The 24,359-nt window shown below is 39.0% G+C and overlaps 1 protein-coding gene across 1 annotated transcript in view; it reads right to left on the reverse strand.

Annotated features, from left to right (window-relative positions):
* The window catches only part of TEX15 (testis expressed 15, meiosis and synapsis associated), a 50,569-nt gene that overhangs the window by 21,057 nt on the left and 5,153 nt on the right, over nucleotides 1–24,359 (reverse strand). The window contains exons 3-5 of the mRNA XM_084876889.1: nucleotides 10,318–10,555; nucleotides 9,231–9,377; nucleotides 6,002–6,164 (exon numbers count right to left, since the gene is read on the reverse strand). Of these exons, the coding sequence (XP_084733015.1) occupies nucleotides 6,002–6,164; nucleotides 9,231–9,377; nucleotides 10,318–10,555 (548 nt within the window). The remainder of the gene's footprint in view (nucleotides 1–6,001; nucleotides 6,165–9,230; nucleotides 9,378–10,317; nucleotides 10,556–24,359) is intronic.

The raw sequence follows: 24,359 nt of genomic DNA on the forward strand, positions 1-24,359 counted from the left end.
AGACAAAAAAGCATAAAACAGACCGTCAAACCTCAGAGGGAAGACAGAAGAGGGTGGGTGGCAGAAATCAACCAATTAACTTGTATGCATATATGCATAACCCATGGACACAGATAACAGGGTAGTGATGACCTGGGTTGGGGGATGGGGACAGGCTGGGAGAGGTCAATGGAGGGAAAAAGGGGACATATGTAATACTTTCAACAATAAAAATTATAAATAAATAAATAAATAACACTAAAATAAAAGAGAAATTGGAAAGCTATGGTTTTGAATTGACTAAAAGTCAGCAAAATATAAAAGATAATCCACCTGGGTTTTCTATTAAAAGGCTGGGAATGTTAGAATAAGTTCTGAAATAACTAGATACATAGTCAAAAAAAAAAAAATAAACAACTTTAATTGAAAGTTCTTCAAATAACCTACTGATGGTTAAACTATGTTCTCAGAAGAAAAAGCAGGGCGAGAAGAGGATGAGTAACAAGTCAATAAAGTAAAATGATGGGGCATGTAACTCCTTAATACTTTACTAAAGAAAGTAGCTGCCATAAGAAATTTGGATTTGTGGGGGAGATAATAGATCAACCGAAGGACTTGTGTACATGCATATAAGTACAACCAATGGATATAAAACTCTGGGGAGGGAGGGTATGTATGGGAGGGAAGGAGGGGGGCAAAAAAAATCAATAAAATATATATATATAAAAAAAAGAAATTTGGATTTGGTCAAATATTAAGAAATAGAAAAATTAAGTAGGAATAAAAACATGTTGCTCATAGACCAGGTATTCTCATATTAACTTTCTATATTCAGAGATTTAATAGTATCTACATATTAATAGACAAAATTGTCTCCCTCTATCTACTGTTACCCTGTCTTATTTTCCTCTACCTCTGGAGAACAAAAAAACAGAAAGGGAAGGGGAATGAGGTGGAGAAATAAGGAATAAGAGACCAAAAAGGTTCCACAGCCCTAGTTGGGTTACTCAGTTGGTTGGAGCTTTGTCCAGGACACCAAAAGATTCTGGGTTCAATTCCTGGTCAGGTACATTCCTAGGTTTCAGGTTTGATCCCTGGTCAAAGTGCATACAGGAGGCGACCAGTCAATGATACTCATTTGTTCTCCCTCTGATTCTCCCTCTAATGTTCCCTCCCTCCCTCCCTCCTTCCCTCCTCCCCCCCATCCCCCCCTCTCTGTGGGAACAAATCCTCAGCTGAAGATTAAAAAAAAAAAAAGTTCCACAAAATCTTTCCCAGGAGCCAAAAGCAAACTGCTACCCACTGTTGCATAGTGAAATAAGTTTTCCTGCAAACAATATATGTAAACAAAACCTAGAAAATAAAACCAAATTTTCTTTATAATTTATAAAAATATATTCCTAAAATTTCATCAAGAACTTCATGCAATTTTATAATAACGTAGGAATTTAAAAAGTGCATATTTAACAAGTAAAAGGTTCAGAGAGAATTCAAAGTTAAGTAATACCTTAAAATATTTTTATTAAGACAAATTAATGACGAGAAGTTGCTTCTGAGATTTGACATATATAACATTATAATCGTATCACTGGGAAGTACCATGAGGTTGTTTTTCACAGTATATTAAAGATTGGTTTGTTGAAAATTTCTAAATTTTATAGTCATTTGTGATTATATATTTTTAAGTTTAGTAAGCTATAGTAGAAATATGACCACAAATAAAAATGTACTTCGTAAGAGGGAACTATAGGAAGGGGGGGGGGGAAGGTAAATTCCTATATACCTCCTTATATAAAAATAAAATAAAATTCAGTGTAAATTAATAAAGACCATAAAAGTGTTATAATAAAACCCGGAGGGGTAGTTTTATAGCCCTGTGATAGAAAGTTTTTCAGAAGAACAAAAATTAAAAAATGAAGTCAATTATGTACAAAGTTTTTAAAAGGCCAAAAATGCACAATAAACAAAATTCAGAAGAATAAACTGGTAAAACATGTATTCTGAATGATAAAACTTAAGACATAATTGTAAATATGTTAGAATACATGAAGCATATGATTAACAAAAAGAAAACACTAGAAAAGTGGGTAAAGTATATAGACCTCTTCAAAAACATCATGGATTAAAGTTTCAACAAACATAAAAAGATGTCCAACCACACTAAGCAAACAAGATTCCTATTTAAAAGCTTTTGAGATTGGTGAAGATTTTGAATGAAAATAAATACTCTGCATACACAAGCACTCTTTTATACTGTTTAAAAACTGGTACTAATGTCTGGAAAAGTAATTCTACAGTATTTATCAAAATATAATGTAATGTATAATCATCTATACCCAGCAAATACATTTTTATAATTTATTATTCTGAAATACTTGTTCTAGTACTCAAGCTAAAAATACAAGAATTTTTAGTACTGGCCAAATTTTGGTCTGTTTGGGCCTAATAAGCTCTGCTGGTCTCACCCTGACAATTCTGAGACCCCGCCCCACCACAAAGGCCTGCAGCGTCTTCCCTGGAAAGGTGGCAGCTAGAAACAGTACACCCTGGGACGTTTTCTGAGTGGCCACAGCCCCAACTCGGGCACTGAGTTTGAACCTATATCTGTCTGGTGAACACCATTTGCTCCTACCTGTTGACTCACTGAGAATCTACCTCATGCCACGTGAATACCACCAGAGGCTATTTCAGTGATTGAGTTGGCAAACAGAGTGAATCTTGGAGTGCCTTGGGACATTTACTGACCTGTCCCTGGGCCCTGGTGGTAAAAGCTTACCTTGGTGCACAGTTTGGTCCTTCCCATGTATGCAAAAGGCGCAGCAGAGGTAGCCACAAACTGTGGATTGCTTTGTAACTCCAAACAGGTTGCCCAGGTCCAGTCACAGGAAGCATCTACATTGGCCTGCATTAGAGTCACTCCCAAGAGGTTCCAGTACCAACACACCCAAGTGGCCAGACAACGTCAGAACAGATCAAATTACCATCACCAGTGGCATCCAAAGGAAGCTCTTGGCAGACACCAGACCCTGCTGAAGCAAATTCTGCTTCTTGTGGTTAGCACCTGCACAACAGTTCATACACTGTAGTTGGTGTTGATCCTCGCTCAGCCTGAGGGTCTACTCTATGCATGAGCAAGCCAATAGCAATGAAGACTTCATTACAACAGAAGCCCACATAGCTGAAACAAGAGATATTCCTGGAGCACCCAGAGCAAGGGATCAAGGAGACTGTGCCACTGTGTCCCACATGACACATACTACATAAGGCCACCCTACCAAAACTGGGCAGCATAGCAGATCTACTTAATACATACAAAGACACAAAAGAGGCAGCCAAGTGGGGAGACAAAGAAACAGGCCCTAAATAAAAGAACGGGAGACATCTCCAGAAAAAGAGCTAAAGGAAATGGAGGCAAGCAATTAACGAAGTATAGAGTTCAAAAAAATTGTTATAAGGATGCACAGTGAGACATTTCAACAAAGGGATGAACATAGATTGCTGGGTGGAAAAGATGAATGGATTAAGCAAAATGAAACAAAACACAAACTCATAGACACAGACAGCATATGGTCATCAGAGGGGAGGAGAGGTAGAGAGGGGTAGAAGATGATAAAAGGGGATAGATGATGATGGAAAAAGACTTGAATGTGGGTGGTGAACACAATATACAGATGATATACTATAGAATTATATACCTGAAACCTATACAATTTTATTAACCAATGTCACTACAATAAATTCAATAAAAATTAAAAAGTAAAAAGGAAGAATGAACCCAGTAAGAAAAAATTGTTTAGTACAATAATCCAAGATGGCTAAAACCTATCAATCAGAGTAATTAAATCATATGGTACATCAATAATTATAACAGTAAAAGTACCATGTGCATATGCTATAACAAATGCAGCTATTACAAAAATTAAGATAGATTACTACAAAAAGAAAAACAACTGAATAGGAGAATACATTTACCAATAATACATCTGATAAAGGGTTAATATCCAAAATTTATCAAGAACTCATACAACTCAATACAAAAAAAAAATAATAATCCAATTGAAAATGAGCAGAGAACCTGAACAGACACTTCTCCAAAGAGGACATACAGATGGCCAATAGATGAAAAGATGTTCAATGTCACTAATCATCAGAGAAATCCAAATTAAAAACACAATAAGGTATCACCTCATACCTATCAGAAAGGCTATCATCAATAAGTCCATAAGTAAGTATTAGTGAGAATATGGAGAAAATGGAACTCTCATGTACTGTTGGTGGGAATACAGATTTTTGCAGCCACTATGGAAAACAATATAAAGGGTACTCAAAAAATTAAAAATGAATCTTTTTTTATGACCCAGTAATTCCACTTCTGGGCATTTATCCGAAGAAACATAAAACACTAATTCAAAAGAACATATGCACTCCTATGTTCATTGCAGTGTTATTTACAATAGCCAGGATATGGAAGCAACCAAAATGCCCATCAATAGGTAAGTGGATAAAAAAGCAGTGGAATGAATATAAATTGAATTATTATTCAGACAAAAAAAAAAAAAGAAATTTTACCATTTGTAATAGCATGGATGGACTTAGTTGGTATTATGCTTAGTGAATGTGTCAGAGAAAGACAAGTACCATATGATTTCACTTACTAGTAAATGTGGAATCTACAGACCAAATAAATGAACAAACAAAATGAGACTCAGAGAGATTAGACAGATGTTTGCCAGAGGGGAAGGGGGTAGGAGGACTGAGCGAAAAGGTGAAGGGATTAAGAAGTATGTATTGGTATTTATAAAACTGTCACGGGGGTACAAAGTATGACATAGGGAATATAGTCAATAATATTGTAGTAACTATGCATGGTGCAAGATGGGTACTGGAAATATTGGGGGGGGAACACTTTGCAAAGTATATGACTGTCTAACCATTATGCGGTACACCTGAAACTATCCTATATATAATAATAAAAGCCTAATATGCAAATTGACCGAACGGCAGAATGACTGGTGGAACAAATAGTCACTATGACATGCACTGACCATCAGGGGACAAATACTCAATGCAGGAACTGATTAACCATCATCTTTTTTGGGAGGTTAATTTGCATACTCACTCTGATTGGCTATGGGCATAGCGAAGGTACGATCAATTTACAGTTAGTATATTATTAGGTAAGATATGGGACATTATTGCATAAAATGAAGTACTGATACATATTGATATATTATTAGGTAAGATATGGGACATTATTGCATAAAATGAAGTACTGATACATACTACAACATGCAAGAACTTTGAAAGTCTCCTGTCACAAAAGGCTACATAAGTGAAAGTCTCCAGTCACAAAAGGCTACATACTTGACTTCACTTACATAAAATGCCAGAAAGACAAATATATATAAAGACAGAAGCAAATTAGTGATTGCTTTTGGGTAGGGGGAATGAGGAGAAATGGATATGATAGCTTTTAAAGGGTACGGTGTTTCTTTTAGAGGTGATAGTAATAATCTATCACACTCACTAGGCTAGCAGAAACAAACTTTTTTTTAGGTATATGTATTGGCAAGGATGTAAATGTGTTACCTGATGCAACCACTTTTGAAAACTGACATCGTCTTTGAATTCCCTTGCAAATTTCTGATGTGGTTATATACTCTACAGAAAATCTCTTGCATATATATATGCACTGAGACGCTTAACATGAATGTTTAAAATAGCAATGTCTGGGATATGAATAAAACTAGAAAGTGTCTACATATCCCCAGAGGAATAGTATATAGTCTAAAAATGGAATAATGTACATGTCTGAATGAAAATACTACAGATATACATCAATATGGAAGAATCACATAAATATAATCAGCAAAAGAAACCACAAAAATTTCTGCAATACAGAAACTGAAAATAAAGCACAACTATTTTTCTTAGAGATTCATAATGTATTAAAAATAATATCAAAAAATGTAAGACCAGCACAAATACTAACTACTGAAGCAGAATAATATATGTATCTTACCAGCCCTCTTAGGAAATCCTGTTGAAAGGAATCTCAAAGATGTCATAAAGTGTCCATTATCTATTTTTTGACCAATAAATTTTACTGTCACTATTGCATATGGAAGACACTGTCTAGGTTTATCTACTGGTTCTGAAAATTCATTGTATTCATAGAAGTATACCTGAAAAATAAAGAACATTTTTATGCTGATTAATTTTAAGACTTGAATAAGCTCATATTTTAAAAAACAAACATGCAACTGCACGATTTTATTCATGTTTTCATATACCATTCCCTCTTCATGCTTTCTTCAACCTTTTTTTTGTGTGTGAAGATGTATGAATTTACCCCCACCACATGTTTTTTTTTTCCTTTTTAAACTATCAATGGTACCAGAAGCAGACACAATGTTTTTAGATTTAAAAAAGTAGTTTTACTCTCAAAGTTTGTTTTGCATATGCTGTGAATACTATACCATGTTTTCTTTGGTTGAAAAATTAACTATGGCCCTAGATGGTTTGGCTCAGTGGTGGCCTGTAGACTGAAGGGTCCCAGGTTCAATTCTGGTCAAAGGCACATGCCTGGGTTGGGGGCACGATTCCCAGTAGGGGGTGTACAGGAGGCAGCCAATCAATGACTCTTTCATCATTGATGTTTCTTCTATATCTTTCTCTCTCCCTTTTCCTTCCTCTCTGAAATATATGTATATATAAAAGCCTAATATGCAAAGTGTCTCCTTGGGTGTTCGATTGCTTTTTATGACATGCACTGACCACCAGAGGGCAGCACAGAATGAAGGAAGGCCCCAGCTGGCAGCTGGCAGCCAGCAGCCACTAGGGATCCTGCAGAAGTCTATTATATATACTAGAGGCCCAGGGCATGAAATTCATGCACAGGTGAAGGTTGTCTCTTAGTGCAGTCTGCACCCTCTCCAATCTGGGACCCCTCGAGGGTCAGATATCCCTCTCACAATCCAAGACTGCTAGCTCCCAACCGCTCACCTGCCTGCCTGGTAGATTGCTCTTAACCACTTCTGCCTACCAGCCTGATCACCCCCTAACCACTCACCTGCCAGCTTGATTGCTACCCTGCTGGCCTGATTGCCCCTAACTGCCCTTCCCTGCAGGCCTGGTCCCTCACAACTGCCCTCCCCTGCCGGCCTGGTCCCCCCCAACTGCCCTCCCCTGCAGACATGGTTGTTCCCAACTGCCCTCCCTTGCAGGCCTGGTCACACCCAACTGACCTCCCCTGCAGGTCTGGTCCCTTCCAACTGTCCTCCCCTGCTGGCCTGATTGCCCACAACTGCCCTCCCCTGCTGACCATCTTGTGTCCACATGGGGGCAGTCATCTTGTGTGTTGGAATGATGATCAATTTGCATATTAGTCTCTTATTAGATAGGATAATTAAAGCTAATTAGAAAAATAAGCATTAATGCATTTTACATATGGGAGTGCGTGGTATATGTGTACACACATATACACACACACTCCTATATATATAGTAGAGCAGTGGTTGCCAACAGGTGGTCCATGAACCATTGGTGGTCAAGAAGTCCGAAAGGTTGGTGACTGCTAGTACACGGGTGTGGTCCCTAGGCCGGGCAGGTGATTGAAGCACGAGTGTCTGGTGTGGAAGGGCAGGTCCCAGCTGACCTCTGCACCTTGGGCAGCACCTGGGGCCCCAGACCCCTACACGCTCCCCTCTGCCTGAGTCATGGCACCCGTGTCCCCATGTGCGGATGCAGTGAGGCTGCAGGATGCAGCCGGCCGGGATGCAGCATGGGCCTCTGGGCCTCCCAGTGGTGCCGCATGGAAGTGGTTAGGCAGCTTGCTCTTCCCGGCTAGCCTCACAGATTAGCTCCTGAAGCACCTAGAAGAGGCCATGTGGGTATGGGTGGGCTCCTTGAGGATGCCCAGTACCTGAGCACAGGGGGCTCACCTGGCCTGTGAGCCCTGGTGTCCCCAGGTGAGCACAGGGGGCTCACCTGGCCTGTGAGCCCTGGTGTTCTTAGAGGAGTGAGCGAGCTCGGCAGACACCCCGAATTCTCATCTCCACCCCCAGGTAGCCGGCGAGAGGTCACAGACCCCCGCCTGGGCACCGCATCCCACATCGCCAACACCTGCCATGGTCCGTGCTGCCCTATGGTGGTCAGTGCATGTCATAGCAAGCGGTCAAACTTCCGGTTGAATGACTGCGTGAGGGGACAATTTGCATATTAGGCTTTAGTTATATAGGATTTCTAGAAGATTTAACTTCATTTAATCATATATTACCTAATAATAGACAAACATGTAAAATGACTGTACCTCCACTATGCCACCTGCCAATCAGGAGTGATATGCAAATTAACCCAACAAAGATGGTGGCTAATTTGCATACATAGGCGCTGAGTGGTGGAGAAGGTATTCTGCCCCACCCTGATTTCTTAGGGCCTCTGGGCAGAGTGGGAGGGCAGCTCCTGGAGCAGAAAGAGGCAGCTCCGTGGCCTAAGGGGAAAGGGGCTGGGCCGGAGTGGAAAGGCGGTGCCCACTGCCAGGGAAAGGGAAGCCCGTTCTAGCACGAATCTTCGTGCATCGGGCTTCTAGTATATGTTTATAAATAATATGTATTTTATAATTTAATCTTCTGTAGATTATTAAAGGTCTACTGTCTCAGCAACACAGGACAGAAAAATAATCATTTCACATGTAATGACCAGCATAAAAGTCACTTCTCCTTTTGTAAAGTACAAAGAATCAGTAACATTACTTCAAAATAGACTTGTCTGCATTCTTTGCAAGACAGAAATTAACCTACGGAACATCTCAACAAAAGCAGACACTGTGCTCTGCCCTGGTTGCAGGGCTCAGCTGGTTGGAGCATTGTCCTGTATACTGAAAGGCTGCGGGTTCCATCACCAGGTCAGATTGCATAGAGGAGGCAAGCCATTGATGTTTCTCTCTCTTTCCCCCTTCCCTTCTCTCTAAAATCCATGAAGCATATTCTCAGGCGAGGATTAAAAAAAAAGGCAGATACTATACTTTGAACAAAGTTAAATATAAATCTGAAAGCCTTTCTACTAAAATTCTCAGGTAAGTATTAAAACATCTTTCATTATTTACTTATTTAAGATCATATTATATTAAACGAATTAAGGGATTTTCCTTTAGTAGTTTGGGAAGTTGTTTTAAGTCTTGTAGCATACAATGTGAAGCATGTGACTTTCGTGACTTTCAAGTAGTGAAATGAACTAAAACATTAACATACTGCTGAATTGTAGGCTTGTAACTCAAAGGTATCTTTCAGAGAAGGAATATTTTTCGACATATGGCAATCAAAGTTAGGACAAGGATCCAAAGAAACTTTGTTTTTATCCACTGAAGGCTGAATTTTCTTCACTTTTCCAAAGAGAACCTTAAAAAAAAAAGGCAAAAAGAAGGTCTGTAAAAAATTACACCAACACACTTTAAACTTTCATACACAGAGAGTTGTGATGCAAGTTGTTTAAAAGAAAGATATAAAAGAGCTCTTTGGAGCTTTTTAGTATGTTCCAAATTTTCTAAAATTAGCATATATTACTTTTATTATAAAAATAAATTATGCCTTATGAATTTGATAATATTTGAAGTCTAAAAATGTAAGAAAGTATACCAAACGAATCAATGATTTTACATGAATATACACACATCCTAACTTATACAACTGAGCATCCTGCTTAGCTTCTATGATTTTAGTAATCTTGGTAAAGCTGCAATTAACCAAAAAGTATATATTAACTAATTCACTGTTGCTTAAGATTTGACTGTAAAATTTACTGTTTTCAATTTTGAGTAATTTTAGACTTTTAGAAAAGTTGAAAAACAGTTCGTAATTCCCATATACCTGTATCCAGCTTTTCCTAATGTTAACATCTTACATAAGCATAGCAGAATTATCCAAACTAAAAAAATTAACATTTTATAATACTATCAACTAAAATAAGCAATAAGAGTTTAGAACTTTAGTGTAAGCCCAAAATAACTCTAATCAATGTTTTGAGGAAGGACATTTAAAATATTCTGACATTAATTATGGTCTGAACAAGAGAAAGAACAATAATCAATTAGGACAGGAAAAAAATATACACTGGGAAGACAAAGATGATAAAGGCTGCCTTTGCTTACTTGGATTTTTAGTTTATGCTGCACACCCTACTAGAGTCCGATAGGTGGAAGATTTGAATGATGCTAATGACAGTAATAATTATTTGTTTTACATAATGTAACTTAAAAACACTAATAATAATAATCCATATGTTCAGGCCAATTTAAAAGAAACTGAATATAATATGTAGTATTTGTTAGAGGCTACCTACCTTAAAAATTGTAATATTTTCTACATTAATGCTTCTACTTTGAGCATAACTCAAGGCAACATCAACGTGTCTAAACATATAAACTCCAAGAAGAGGATTTCCTAGTATCTTCAATGCAGATGCTCTGGTACTTATCCCATTCTTATATATCTCAGCCACATCCCTGTGAGGAAGTGCTAAAAAGCAGAACTGTTCTTCTAGTTCTCTGCCATGTCTTCCATTCTCACGCATCTCTGTCCTACAGCAAAACAAGCAACATTTAGTTAAATGAGAATAACAATAGATTTTTTAAGTATGAAATAAATATTCCAGCTTACTACAGTTAGAAAACAGGACAATTATTAATAACGTTCAGAGGTGACAGTGTCCTATGGAAACAAGTTAGGCTGAAAATTATCTAAGGAAGAAATTCAAAAGGTAGTTAGAAATTCAAGTAATAGTTATAAACTATATTTTGTTTAGGCCAGTGTTAATAAGGGGTAACATTTCTTGAATGTTGCTAATATGCCCAACACTGTTAAGTCTTAAACTTTACATACATTTTGTTATTTGTTCTCAATTCTTCCAACACTGAATTACTATTATTATTATACTACTAGAAGCCCAGTGCACAAATTCATGCACAGGGGGGAAGGGAGGGTGTCCCTCAGCCCAGCCTGCACCCTCTCCAATCTGGGACCCCTCAAGGGCAGTAGGACACACCTCTCACAATCCAGGACTGCTGGCTCCCAACTGCTTGCCTTTCTGCCTGCCTGATTGCCCCTAACTGCTTCTGCCTGTCAGCCTGATCACCTCCTAACCACTCCTCTGCCAGCCTGGTCGCCCCTAACTGCCCTCCCCTGCAGGCCTGATCGCCCACAAATGCCCTCCCTGCTGGCCATTTTGTGTCCACATGGGAGCAGCCATCTTTGACCACATGGGGGTGGCCATCTTGTGTGTTGGAGTGATGGTTAATTTGCATATTACCCTTTTATTAGGTAGGATTATTGTTATACACCTTTCAAAAAAATCGTCACCTGAGGATATTTTCTCCATTACTTTTCCGAGTGTAGAAGGAAGGGAGGAAGAAAGGGGGGGGAGCAGGAGAGAGAAAAACGTCCATATGAGAGAGACACATTGATTGGTTGCCTCCCTCAGGAGACCCGACCAGGCTGGGGATTGAACCTATAACTGTTTGGTGCTCGGCCTGATCCACTAACTACTTAGCAATACCAGCCAGGGCTGTTCTACACATTTTTAAAATGAGGAATATGATGTTCAAAGAGTTGAAACTTGCCAAAATAGCAAAGTGACAGAGTTGGAATTGCATGTGCCAACTTTGTCCATTACGTTCCAGAGCTCAAATTCTTACTTATTTGTGGTACGGAGGAAAATAATATGCACTTCTTAAACACATATATTGAGAGAGACAGTACACACCTACACATACATATAGTTAATTATTAGGGAATTCTTCAGGGATCTAAGATAACATTTGGCAGAAATAAGGGAGGATTTGGTTACACACCCCTCACTTAGTAGTAAGACAAATCATCCTCAGAAAAGATTACAGTCTAAACTACAGATCTTAAAAACCACATGCTACCAATATTTATTTCCTCAAATACCAATCACAGAATTTATGTAAAGTGTACTATGCACATTAGCATATTAATATTTATTTTATTTGCAAGAATGACTCATCATTAATAGTAAACAGGGCTACAAAACACCTGGCAACAGTTACAATCAAGATGAACCGATTAGAACAAGACCACAATGCTCATGAGAAATAAATGCCACAATTTGTTAGCCCCTGAACCTTACACGTAGTTTAACCTTTGGAATCGAGCTTTCCATATCAATCTAGCACTCAAGTGTTAACTTCACAGGTAGATATACTCTTGATTGTGGGTTGCTCATTATTTTTATTTTTATTTATTTAAAAAATATTTTTATTGATTTCAGAGGAGAGGGAGAAATAGAAACATCAATGACGAGAGAGTATCACTGATCAGCTGCCTCCTGCACGCCCCCTATTGGGGATTGAGCCCGCAACCTATGCATGTGCCCTTGACCAGAATCAAACCCAGGACCCCTCAGTCTGAGGCCAACACTCTATCCACTGAGCAAAATCACCTAGGGCTATTTTTTTTTATTTTTTTTATTTTTTTTAAATGTTGAATTTAACTATTTTTATTGATTCTGTTTTTCTGGGTCTAACTTGTGTTAATTTTAAAAAATTTATCTTTATCTTTATTGTTGGAAGTATTACAGATGTCCCATTTTACCTCCCACTGACCAGGCTCTCTTCCATCCTGCTCCCTGCTCACCTTGGTCATTATTTTTAAACCATTATTTTATTAAATATTAAGTAAATAAGTATATAAGATTTATATAAGAGCACTTACATTGATAAAGAAGTTACACATATGTTAACATAACACAACAAATGAGTGATAGAGACAGGATTAGAATCTTGGATGTCTTTTGGAAGGCCATGAACTTATAACTGTGCTACCATGATGTCTATCTACTAAAACCAACTACAACAGAGTACAAGGTGTAAGTTCCTCAAATAGAATGCCTGTGTCACAGTTAATTACATAATAGGTCCCAAAGATAACTTGTATAGTAGGTAATGGATAATTTGTATGAGTAAATGAAATACCAGAAGTATCATTATCTCCAAGTTTAATTGGAAACAAAAGAATGCTATTTAGCTGTAGGTACTGGTTATGCAGCTACTGGTGGTGTGAGAGGAGAGAATGAAAGCATTCAATTCAAATTAAGAATTTTTTATTTTTTTTATTTTTTTTTTAGGAAATAAAGAAAATGCACTTGACTTTGGAAAGCTTGAAAGGACACTTAATTGTTTTAAAATCCATCAATTGCTGATGATGAGTCGTCATTGTGCAACTGGCAGAAAGTGTAACATGTGAAATGAAGCATAGTTAAGAGAAATTTGGATGTAACAAAATTTAAGTAAGAAAGAAAAGTTTGATTTAAGACTAGTGAGGTGGCCCTGCCAGCTGCCTCAGTTGGTTGGAGCATCACACCAAAAAGGTTGTAGGTTCGATCCCCCGTTGGGGCACATATGAGAGGCAACTGACTGATGTTTCTCTCAGATTGATATTTCTCTCTCTCAAGTCAATAATGTCTCCTTGGGAGAGGATTAAAAAAAAAAGAGTAGTGATGTCACAAAGATGGTGAAGCAGAAGACCCCAGCCTCTGGCCCCGACAAAGATCAATAATTAGACAGCAACCCATGAATAAAAGCTGCTCTAGTAGAGCTCTGGAGTCCACTTAAGACATTTCAGCAACACAGTGGCACAAAACACTAGAGAATAACTACACAAAAAGGGTAGGATGAACACCTCCATGGTATGCTTGCATCATCCCATTCCCCCAGGCTGGCATTGTCCAGTCCAGAGTAAGAATTCCGAGGTAATTTCCCCTTGCTGGGAAAGTGAGAGCAGGGTGAGGGACCAGCTTCCCCAGCCTTCTGGAGTACTCCATGAAGGACCTCCTTTGGTACTCCAATCAGAGACCACAGGGGTATGAAAGTAGAAATCAGTAACAGGAGGAAGACTTAGAAATTCATAAATATGAGGAAATTAAACAATACACTCCTGAACAAACAACGATTCAAAGATGAAATCAATAGGAAAATGAAAAAACATATTGAAAGGATAATGGAAACACCACATACCAAACTTTATTAGATGCAGCAAAAGCAGCATTGAGGGAATTTTATAGTGATAATGCCTACATTAGGGGAAAAAGTCTCAAATAAATCTAACTCTACACTTCAAGAAACTAGTAAAAGAAGAACTAAGCACAAAGCCAGCAGTTATCATCATACTCAATGACGAAAAGCTTAAAGCTTTTCTTCTAAGGTCAGGAAAAAGACAAGGATGCCCACTGTCACTACTTTTGTCCAACAGAATACTAAAAGTCCTAGCCAGAGCAATTAGGCAAGAAAAATAAATGAAATGCATCCAAATTCAAAAAGAAGAAAAAAATTTTTTTCAGATGGCCTATATAGAAAGAAGACCTAAAGACTCTTCCAAAAAATGTTAGACCCAATAAACAAATTTGGTAAAGTTTTTTTTTTTTTAAAAAATATATATTTTATTAATTTTTTTACAGAGAGAAAGAGAGAGCTAGAAACATCTATGAGAGAGAAACATCGACCATCTGCCTACTACTGGGGATGTGCCCACAACCAAGGTACATGCCTTTGACAGGAATCGAACCTGGGACCCTTCAGTCTGCAGGCTGACTCTCTAACTCTCTAACCACTGAGCAAAACCAGTTAGGGCTAGAAATAAATGTTTTTAAAATATGTTTTATTGATTTTTTTGAGAGAGAGAGAGGAAGGGAGAGGGAGAGATCAACGATGGGAGAGAATCACTGATTGGCTGCCTTCTGCATGCTCCCCAGTGGGGATCAAGCCTGCAACACAGGCATGGGCTCTTGACAGGAATTGAACCTGGGACTCTTCAATCCACAGGCCAATGCTCTATCCATTGAACCAAACCAAAAAAGGCCTTAAGAATAAATTTAACCAAGGAGGTGAAAGATCTATAAACCCAAAACTATTGGATACCTGTGAAAGAAATAGAAAAAACACACACACACACAAAAAAAGTGGCAAGATAATCCCATGTTCATAGGTTGGAAGGGTTAAAATGTCAATTGATAAAATGTCAATACTACCCAAAACCATATAAAGATTAAATGCGATCTTTATCAAATTTCCAATGGCATTTTTTCATAGAAATAGAACAGAAAATCCTAAAATTTGTATGGAATTACAAAAGACTCTGAATAACCAAAGAATCTTGAGAAGGAACAAAGCTGAAGGCATCACACTTCCTAATTTTAAATTATATTACAAAGATACAGTAATTAAAACAGTATGGAGTGGCATAAAACACACATAAACCAATGGAACAGAATCAAGAGCCTAGAAATAAATCCGTGCAAATACTGTCAACTAATATTTGATAAGGGAGCCACAAATACTCAAAGGAGAAGGGTAGTCTCTTCAATGAATGGATATCCATATGCTAAATAATAAGGCTGGATCCCTATCTTATACCACTCACAAAGCTGAACTCTAAATGGACTAAAGACCTAAAGATCAGACTCGAAGCCATAAAACTCCTAGAAGAAAACATAGAGAAAAGCTCCTTGACAATGGCCTTGACAAAAAATGTTTTTGGATATGACACCAAAAGCACAAGTGGGAATACCTCAACCTAAAGTGCTTTGCACAGCAAATAGAAACAACTGATAAAAGGAAAAGACAAACTGGAATGGGGAAAATATTTGCAAACCATATATCTGATTAAGGGGTTAATATAAAAAATACGTGAGGGATATATACAACTCAATGGCTAAAACACCGACAATCTGATTTAAAAACAGGCAGATAATTTTTTTTGTAAAATAGATTTTTATTGATTTCAGAGAGGAAGGGAGAGGGAGAGAGATATAGAAACATCAATGATGAGAGAGAATCATTGACTGGCTGCCTCCTGCACACCCCCCACTGGGGATCAAGGCTGCAACCCAGGTATGTGCCCTGACTGGTGACCTCCTGCTTCATAGGTCGACACTCAACCACCTAGCCATGCTAGTAGGGTAGTCAGAGAATTTCAGTAAAAACATTTTTACCAATAAAATGTATAAATATCACTAATCATCAGTAAATTACCGTATTTTTCGGACCATAAGACGCACTTTTTCCCCCCCAGAAGTGGGGGGGAAAAGTCCCTGTGTCTTATGGTCCAAATATAACCTACACATATACTGTAAAAAAAAAGTTTTTTTACTTGCCCGGCTCTGTGTGGTCTCTGTGTGCTTGCCCGGCTCTAAAATGGTTCTAAATGCTGCTGTTTACTTTACAGGGTTGATTACATGTGTTTATGACTGTGATGTTGGGTTTTAATGCACATAAAATATTTTAGGACACTATTTGTTTCAGAATCTTTTTTTCTTTATTTCCCTTCTCTAAAAACTGGTGCGTCTTATGGTCCGGTGCGTCTTATGGTCCGAAAAATACGGTACATATCAAAACCACAGGATATTATCTCACACCTGTGAGAATGGCTGTTCTCAAAAAGACAAGGGAACAAGTGTTGGTGAGGATACAGAGAAAAGGGAACCATCACACATTGTTGATGGAAATATAAATTGATTGGTATAGTCACTATGGAAAACAACATGGAAATTTTTTTTTTTTTAAAATCTATTTTTATTAATTTCAGAGAGGTTGCGAAAGGGGAGAGACATAGAAACATCAATGATGAGTCATTGATTGGCTGCCTCCTGCCAGTCCCTACTGGGGATCGAGCCCCCAACCCAAGCATTTGCCCTTGACTGGAATCAAACCCGGGACTCTTCAGTCCGCAGGCCGAGGCTCTGTACATATAATGATATATTATATTATCCAACCATAAAAAAGGAAATCCTTCCATTTTTGACAACACAGATTGATCTTGAGAGCATTCTTTCAAGCAAAATAAGTCAGAAAGAGAAAGACAAATACCATTATGATCTCATATGTGGAATCTAAAAACACCCAACTCATAGAGAGAGAGTAGAACGGGCAATCAGAGCCTGAGCGTGGGGGCAATGGGAAAATGTTGGTGGAGGTACAGACTCTCAGTTATAAGTTCTGAGGATCTAAGTTACATCATGGCAACTATCGTTAACAAGACTGAATTGTAAACTTGAAAGTTGCTGTAAGAATAGAGCTTTAGCCCTTGCTGAGCCAAACCAGCTAGGGCAGTGGTCGGCAAACTCATTAGTCATCTGAGCCAAATATCAACAATATGACTGAAATTTCTTTTTAGAGCCAAAATTTTAAAACTTAAACTTCTTATAACGCCACTTCTTCAAAATTGGCTTGCCCAGGCCATGGTATTTTTGTGGGAGAGCCACATTCAAGGGGCCAAAGAGCCGCACGTGGCTCACAAGCTTTGGTTTGCTGACCACTGAGCTAGGGCAACATGGAAATTATTAAAAAAAAGAAAAGAAAAGTAAAATAGAACCACCATATGATAGAGCAATTCCACTTCTGAGTATGTATCTGAAGATGAAATCACTATCTCAAAGAAATATCTGCATTAACTATTTTCATTTTGGCAGTATTAACAACAGCCACCACATGGAAATAATCCAGGTGTCCATCCACAGATGAACTGATAAAGAAAATGTGGTATACTGCACATACAATGATATGTTATCCAGCCATAAAAAAAGGAAATCCTTTCATTTTTGACAACACAGATTGATCTTGAGAGAATTCTTTCAAGCAAAATAAGTCAGAAAGAGGAAGACAAATACCATTATGATCTCATATTGGAATCTAAAAACATCCAGCTCATAGAGACAGAGTAGAATGGTGGCTGTCAGAGCTTGAAGAGAGGGGGCAATGGAAAATGTTGGTGAAGGTACAGACTCTCAGTTATAAGTGCTGAGGATCTAAGTTACATCATGGCAACTATCGTTAACAAGACTGAATTGTAAACTTGAAAGCTGCTGTAAGATTAGAGCTTTAGCCCTTGCTGGTGTGACTCAGCTGCTTGGAGCATCATCCCACACACTGAAAGGTCGAGGGTTTGATTCCCAGTTAGGGCACATATCTAAGTTTTGGGTTTGATCCCTGACAGTCAGGGTATGTACAGGAGGAAACCAATCAATGTTTCCCTCTCACATCAATCTTTTTCTCTCCCCTCCCTTCCTCTCTCTAAAACAGGGGTCCTCAAACTTTTTAAAGTGGGGGCCAGATCACGGTCCCTCAGAGAGCTGGAGGGCCGGACTATATGAACTACTAATTCCTACTGTAACACCTCGGCTGCGCTCACTGCCCAAAAAACCTGGCGGGCCGGATCAGACTCCTCTGCGGGCCGCATGTGGCCCGCGGGCCGTAGTTTGAAGACCCCTGCTCTAAAACAATAAAGTCAATAAAAACATAAACTTGAGAGAACTTTAATGGTTTAATTATACCAACAAAATGGTAATTAGGTGAGGTAAAGAATGTGTTACCTAACCTCACTGTGGTAAACATTTTGCAATCCTATATAATAAAAGGCTAATATGCAAATTGTCCCCTCGAACAGGAGTTCGACCAGGGGGTGGGGCTGGCCAGCCAACCACCTGCGGACCCTCTCCCTGGCCAGCCCCCAATTCATGCACTGGTCCTCTCATGTATATATATGTAAGTGTATACCATAAGCTTATACAATGTTATGTCAATTATCTATAATAATCTATAATAATAAAAGCATAATATGCTAATTAGACTGGACGTCCTTCGGGACGAAGGTGGGACTGCGAGGGAAGCCCAGGTCCTGGGTGCCAGAGGCAAGCCGGTGCTTTGCAGCAGGGGGAAGGAAGGCCTACTCTTGCACGAATTTTGTGCATGGGTCCTCCAGTATTTTTAAAAAATATATTTTATTGATTTTTAACAGAGAGGAAGGGAGAGGAATAGAGAGTTAGAAACATTGATGAGAGAGAAACATCGACCAGCTGCCTCCTGCACACCTCCCTACTGGGGATGTGCCCAAAACCAAGGTACATGCCCTTGACTGGAATCGAACCTGGGACCCTTCAGTCCGCAGGCCGACACTCTATCCACTGAGCCAAACCGGTTAGGGCAGTCCTCTAGTATTTTAATAAATCTGTAAAAAAAAAAAAAAAAAAGGACATTTTCTAATTCACACCAAAGGTAGTAGTGTATTCGTTTTCCATTGTTGCTGTAAAAAACTACCAGAAGTAAAACACACACAAACACACACACACACACACACACACACACCCCTCAAAAAAACCCCAAACCTACCAGAAATGTAGTAGATTTAAAACAAACCAAATTCATTATCTTACAGTTATGTAGGTCACGGCCCAATATGGGTCTCATTAGGCTAAAATCAAGGTATCATCTGGGTTTGCATTCCTTTCTCAAGCTCAAAGGGAGGATCTATCTCATGCTGGCACAAGTAAGTTCCTTAGAGTTGGAGAACTGACATCTGTTTCCTTGCTGTTGGCTGAAGGCTGTTCCCAAATTCCAGAAGTTACCTGCTTTCCTTGGCTCAGAACGCCTTCCCTCCATCGTTAAAGCCAGCAAAAGCAGGCCGAATCCCCCTCATACAACTTTCAGAACCACTTACATTTTCCTTCAGCCTACCCGAGGTATGTAAAAGCCCATCGACGCCAGGAGGGCAGACACCGCTGCTTTCTCCATCTGGCCCTACTGCTTGGAGGTTCAGACTTTATGGCCCAGGATCTGGTCTTTTTCTAGAGAGCACTGGCTCAATAAAATCTGTCTTTTTAAGAAAACTTTAACAGTCAAAATTTTTGTGTAAAAAACTTATAATGAATAGATTTGGATATCAGTAATCCATCAAAGACAAGGGGAATAGAACAAAGAATCCTTTAGGCTAAGTATGTAAGAGGATTTAGAATTATCAGGGAGATCACAGTCTACTCGTTTGATTACCCTTCATACACAAGCTTCTAACACACACACACTTTCACAATGCTCATGCTCACACCAAACATCTTCCGTCCACTTCGCAAAAGGGAGTAAGCCAAAGCCTCATTCAGTTATGGAAGTTAACTTCGGATCCACAATGGGAGTCATACGCTTTCATTTCCAGCAGGGGTGGGTATATAGATCCATAGAGTCAACACGAGGCAATAAATGGCAACCAAATTATCTACACCCAAAATACACTGATGGAGAAAAAATTAGGACAACTATATTTAAATTCAGAAAAGTGATGAACGACACAAAAATGGGCAGTACTAACTGGCCCTTAGCACAAAGCATACGTATATCCTTTTAAAAAGAAGTAGCTAGAATTCTTTGCCCTCAACATTCCAAAGGCTAGTAACCACAGCAAAATCTTGTTTAGACAATGGTTGTGATTAGCAATTGGTCTCCTGGCAACAAGCTTTTCAAACCTTTCCATACCCCATGACCTGCATTTGGAGTGGCCCTTACCTATTGCAATTTGATACAACCAGTTTCTTCTCCCAAATTGCATTGGAAATATATTTTTACTATAAAAACCTGAATAACTTCACTTGCCAGCTAGGAAGTCCTCAAAAGGAGGTATATGGGAAAGGCAGAGGCAATATGTTTGTGCTTTGTGGCTCACGTATCTCCCATTAAATCTTTCCTTTTAAACTCCCGTTGACATTAACTCTGGGAAAAAAAAGTAATTCCTCTCCTCAAGCTAATTTTGCAAAGCTGATCTGTGAAACTGATGGGGAAAATAAAACATTTTTGAAGGGGGCTAGCCTCTGGATCTGCGCCAGGAACCTAACCTACAATCACTGCCTCTTTCTCCACAATTTGGTCTTGAAAGACCTGTTTACCTAAGAACTCCCACTTTCCAGAGGCCATAAACCATGAACAATATACAACCCCCAGAGGGGGTTATCAGCGCTGACACCAGGCCAAGCCTTTAGATGTGTCACAGCCCCCATCCCAACCCACAGGGGGGCGGGGGGGGGGGGTGTCCTGAAGTCCCATCCATATTTGCGGGACAAAGACATCAGAGGGTATAAAGGGAGAGCTTCCTCCATATTGGTTTTTGCTCAGGATTTGGAGAACTGAAACATCTGAAAATAAAGTTTTTCCTGTATCTCTGGGTACTCCTGCCTATTTTTCGGTTGCCTGGGAAATTCTGTAACAAAACTTGGCCATAAGCAGAAAGGCTCTTTCTGACCAGATGTGAACTTTTTTTTTTTTTTTTTTTTTTTTTTTTTAAATCAATCTTTATTGTTCATATTATTACAAAGGTTCCTCATTTCTTCCCCCCTCCACAGATGTGAACTTTTAAGGCTTCTTGGATCCAATTATAAAATGGACAAAGCACTTCAACACCCTGAATTTTCTGTACATTCAACCCTCCCCCCCCCCCCCCCCCCCCGCCCAACCACAGCCATATATGTCTGTGTCCTAAAGTATAAGGGAATATCATGAACTTCCCATCTGGGAACGGTGGGTTTCCTTTTAAAAAATATATTTTATTGATTTTTTACGGAGAGGGATAGTTAGAAACATCAATGAAAGAGAAACATCAATCAACCACAGCATCAAGCTGGGTATTGATCTTCTTTAAAATGATATCCTTTGATATATTTACTAGAAGCCCGGTGCACTAAATTCATGCATGGGGGTGTGTGTCCCTCAGCCCAGCCTGCACCCTCTCCAATCTGGGATCCCTCTCACAATCCAGGACTGCTGGCTCCCAACTTCTCACCTGCCTGCCTGCCTGATTGCCCCTAACCACTTCTGTCTACCAGCCTGATCAATGCCTAATTGCTCCCCTACTGGCCCAATCACCCCTTACTGTCCTTCCCTTCAGACCTGGTCACCCCACCTGCCCTCCCCTGCTGGCCTGGTAACCCCAAACTGCCCTCCCTTGCCAGCCTGGTCATTCCTAACTGTCCTCCCCTACAGGCTTGGTCACCCCCAACTGCCCTCCTCTGCTGGCCTGGTTCCTCCCAACTTCCCTTCCCTGCAGGCCTGATCACTCCAACTGCTGTCCCCTCAGGCCTGATTTCCTCCCCCCCCCCCAAAGTGCCCTCCCCTGCAGGTCTGGTCCCCCCCAATTGCCATCCCCTGCCTGCCATCTTGTGGTGGCCATCTTGTGTCTACTCGGGGGCAACCATCTTGTGTGTTGGAGTGATGATCAATTTGCATATTACTCTTTTATTAGATAGGATGATGTTTAAAGGTAAGTTATCGTAAAACAGAAAAGGCTCAAACTGTTATAAATAAGGTAATGGACTTAACAATTCAGTTTCTCTTTTACTCATTAAGACGGGCTCAAGTTTCCTTATTCTTCACAACATCTCTCAAGATTTTTTGGACGAATAATCAATCTCTCACCTGTACATCTATATCTTTATTAAAACATTATATTTAGCTGGACATCTTCTCCATTAGAATTTAAGTTCTTTAAGGATGAGGAGAAAACATTTTTCTCCAATGATATCAAAGACAGTATTTTCCACCTGCAGTTGGGGATCTGTATATGAGGAGGGTCAACTGTAGAGGTGGTCAGTGTCCCAATCCCAATATTGTTCAAAGGTAAACTGCAATATCTGAAATGGTAGGCACCCAATTGTTTAATGAATGATTGAATACATATTTAGATTAATGTGTTCTTGCTGCTTTCACAAGTGGTAGATGGCATGTAGATAAGAAAAGAAGATTGGTATCTTTTTGTAGCAACTTTATTTTGCTGAGACCACAGATTTAAAAACTCCTCTAAGGGAAGGGATAAAAAGAAAAGCCAGAAGCAATCAATAATGTTATTAATGTTTTCTTTTTTCATTCTATTATTCTGCTAACCATTCTTATTTACTTACCCTCTTGTTTTTCGTTTCTACCTGTGGCTTACCACTTACTTAAGGGAACTTCCTATCATTCATTTTTTTTAACGTATAAAATTAGGCTAGGTTAAATAAAAATTCAACCTAATTTAATAATTAAGTGCCCCTGTTTTGCCAGACTCAGTTTCATATTGTGAACACAAAAACTTATAAAATGAAACTCACAATGTAGCAGGGAAATCAGACAAAACCAATGTATTGTGGTTAGTTCTATAAAACCAATATAAAGTTCTATAGGAAACAAGTGAGTCTATCTGATTGGGCTAGAAATCAATATATCCTATGCCTGTTGGTCATTTAAAATGATTAACATGTCTTGCATTGTTGGGTAGTTGTTCTAAGTTTTCTGTAATATTCACAAGGAGAAATAACAGGTTGAAAATAAAATGTTGCATGGTGGTGTTGTTGTTGGTGGAGACATTATGAAAAAGAACAAAATTATTAAATGCTTAAAAGAACCAAAATCAAGGAACAATGCCAAAAATTTATTTTTGATGAAACTGTTACTTCCATTTGCAAGGGGTAGGATATAGCCACTCCATTTTACTTCTTCTCAAAACTGGGATTTTTAGATAAAAAGAATATACCATCAACTAATTCTATCATTTCCATAAGTTCTCCCCAAAAACCACTGAGTGGGACCACATGTGTGAGTCAAAAAGAAGTGATTCTAAAACTAAAAAGGAAGTGGCAACAGATTTCAAAATGTGTTCTAAGAATGGGTCCATCCACTTTTAAGGTAAATGCAAATTGGTGAAGGAGGCAAGTTCAGATAATGAAAAAATTAAACAAAGTTTTGTTCACATAGGATCTATACCTATAAGTATAAAATGTTTACCATGAGAACTTTGCATATGCTCTGGTTCTTATCAAAATAACAGAATGGGCCGAGACCGGTTTGGCTCAGTGGATAAAGCGTCGGCCTGCGGACTGAAAGGTCCCGGGTTCGATTCCGGTCAAGGGCATGTACGTTGGTTGCGGGCATATCCCCAGTAGGGGGTGTGCAGGAGGCAGCTGGTCGATGTTTCTCTCTCATCGACATTTCTAACTCTCTATCCCTCTCAATTCCTCTCTGTGTAAAATTAATAAAATATATTTAAAAACAAAACAAAACAAAACAAAAAATAACAGAATGGAATGTGCCTTCCCAAAAAAGAGGTGTATTCAAAAAAAATTAAAGTGTCAACAATAGTGATTTTAGTGGAATAGTTGGAAACAGCCAGGTATTATCTTGCCTCATAAAAATATCAACTCAGTCTTTGAAGGGTTAAGTCAAGAAAAAAGTTATGTTTTAAATATTTTAAGCAGTTGTTTTATATAGCAAGAGACACAAAAAAATCTACAAGACTGATGCTTAATGAATGTGTTGATGTATGCTTCTGAAAATTTTACCAAGATTAAAAAGTTAGGAATGTCTGAAATCTAGCTAATCTTATATAATAAAAGGCTATTATGCAAATAGACTGAACGGCAGAAAGATCGGTCGCTATGATGTACACTGACCACCCGGGGGAAGATGCTCAACATAGGAGCTGCTCCCTGGTGGTCAGTGCGCTTCCACAAGGGGAGTGCCTCTCAGCCAGAAGCTGGGCTCATAGCTGGCGAGTGCACTAAAGACCCCTCAGGGGATGTCCGCC

The sequence above is a fragment of the Pipistrellus hanaki genome (genome assembly GCF_964339955.1).
Source record: "Pipistrellus hanaki genome assembly, chromosome: 3".
Lineage (NCBI taxonomy): Eukaryota > Metazoa > Chordata > Mammalia > Chiroptera > Vespertilionidae > Pipistrellus > Pipistrellus hanaki.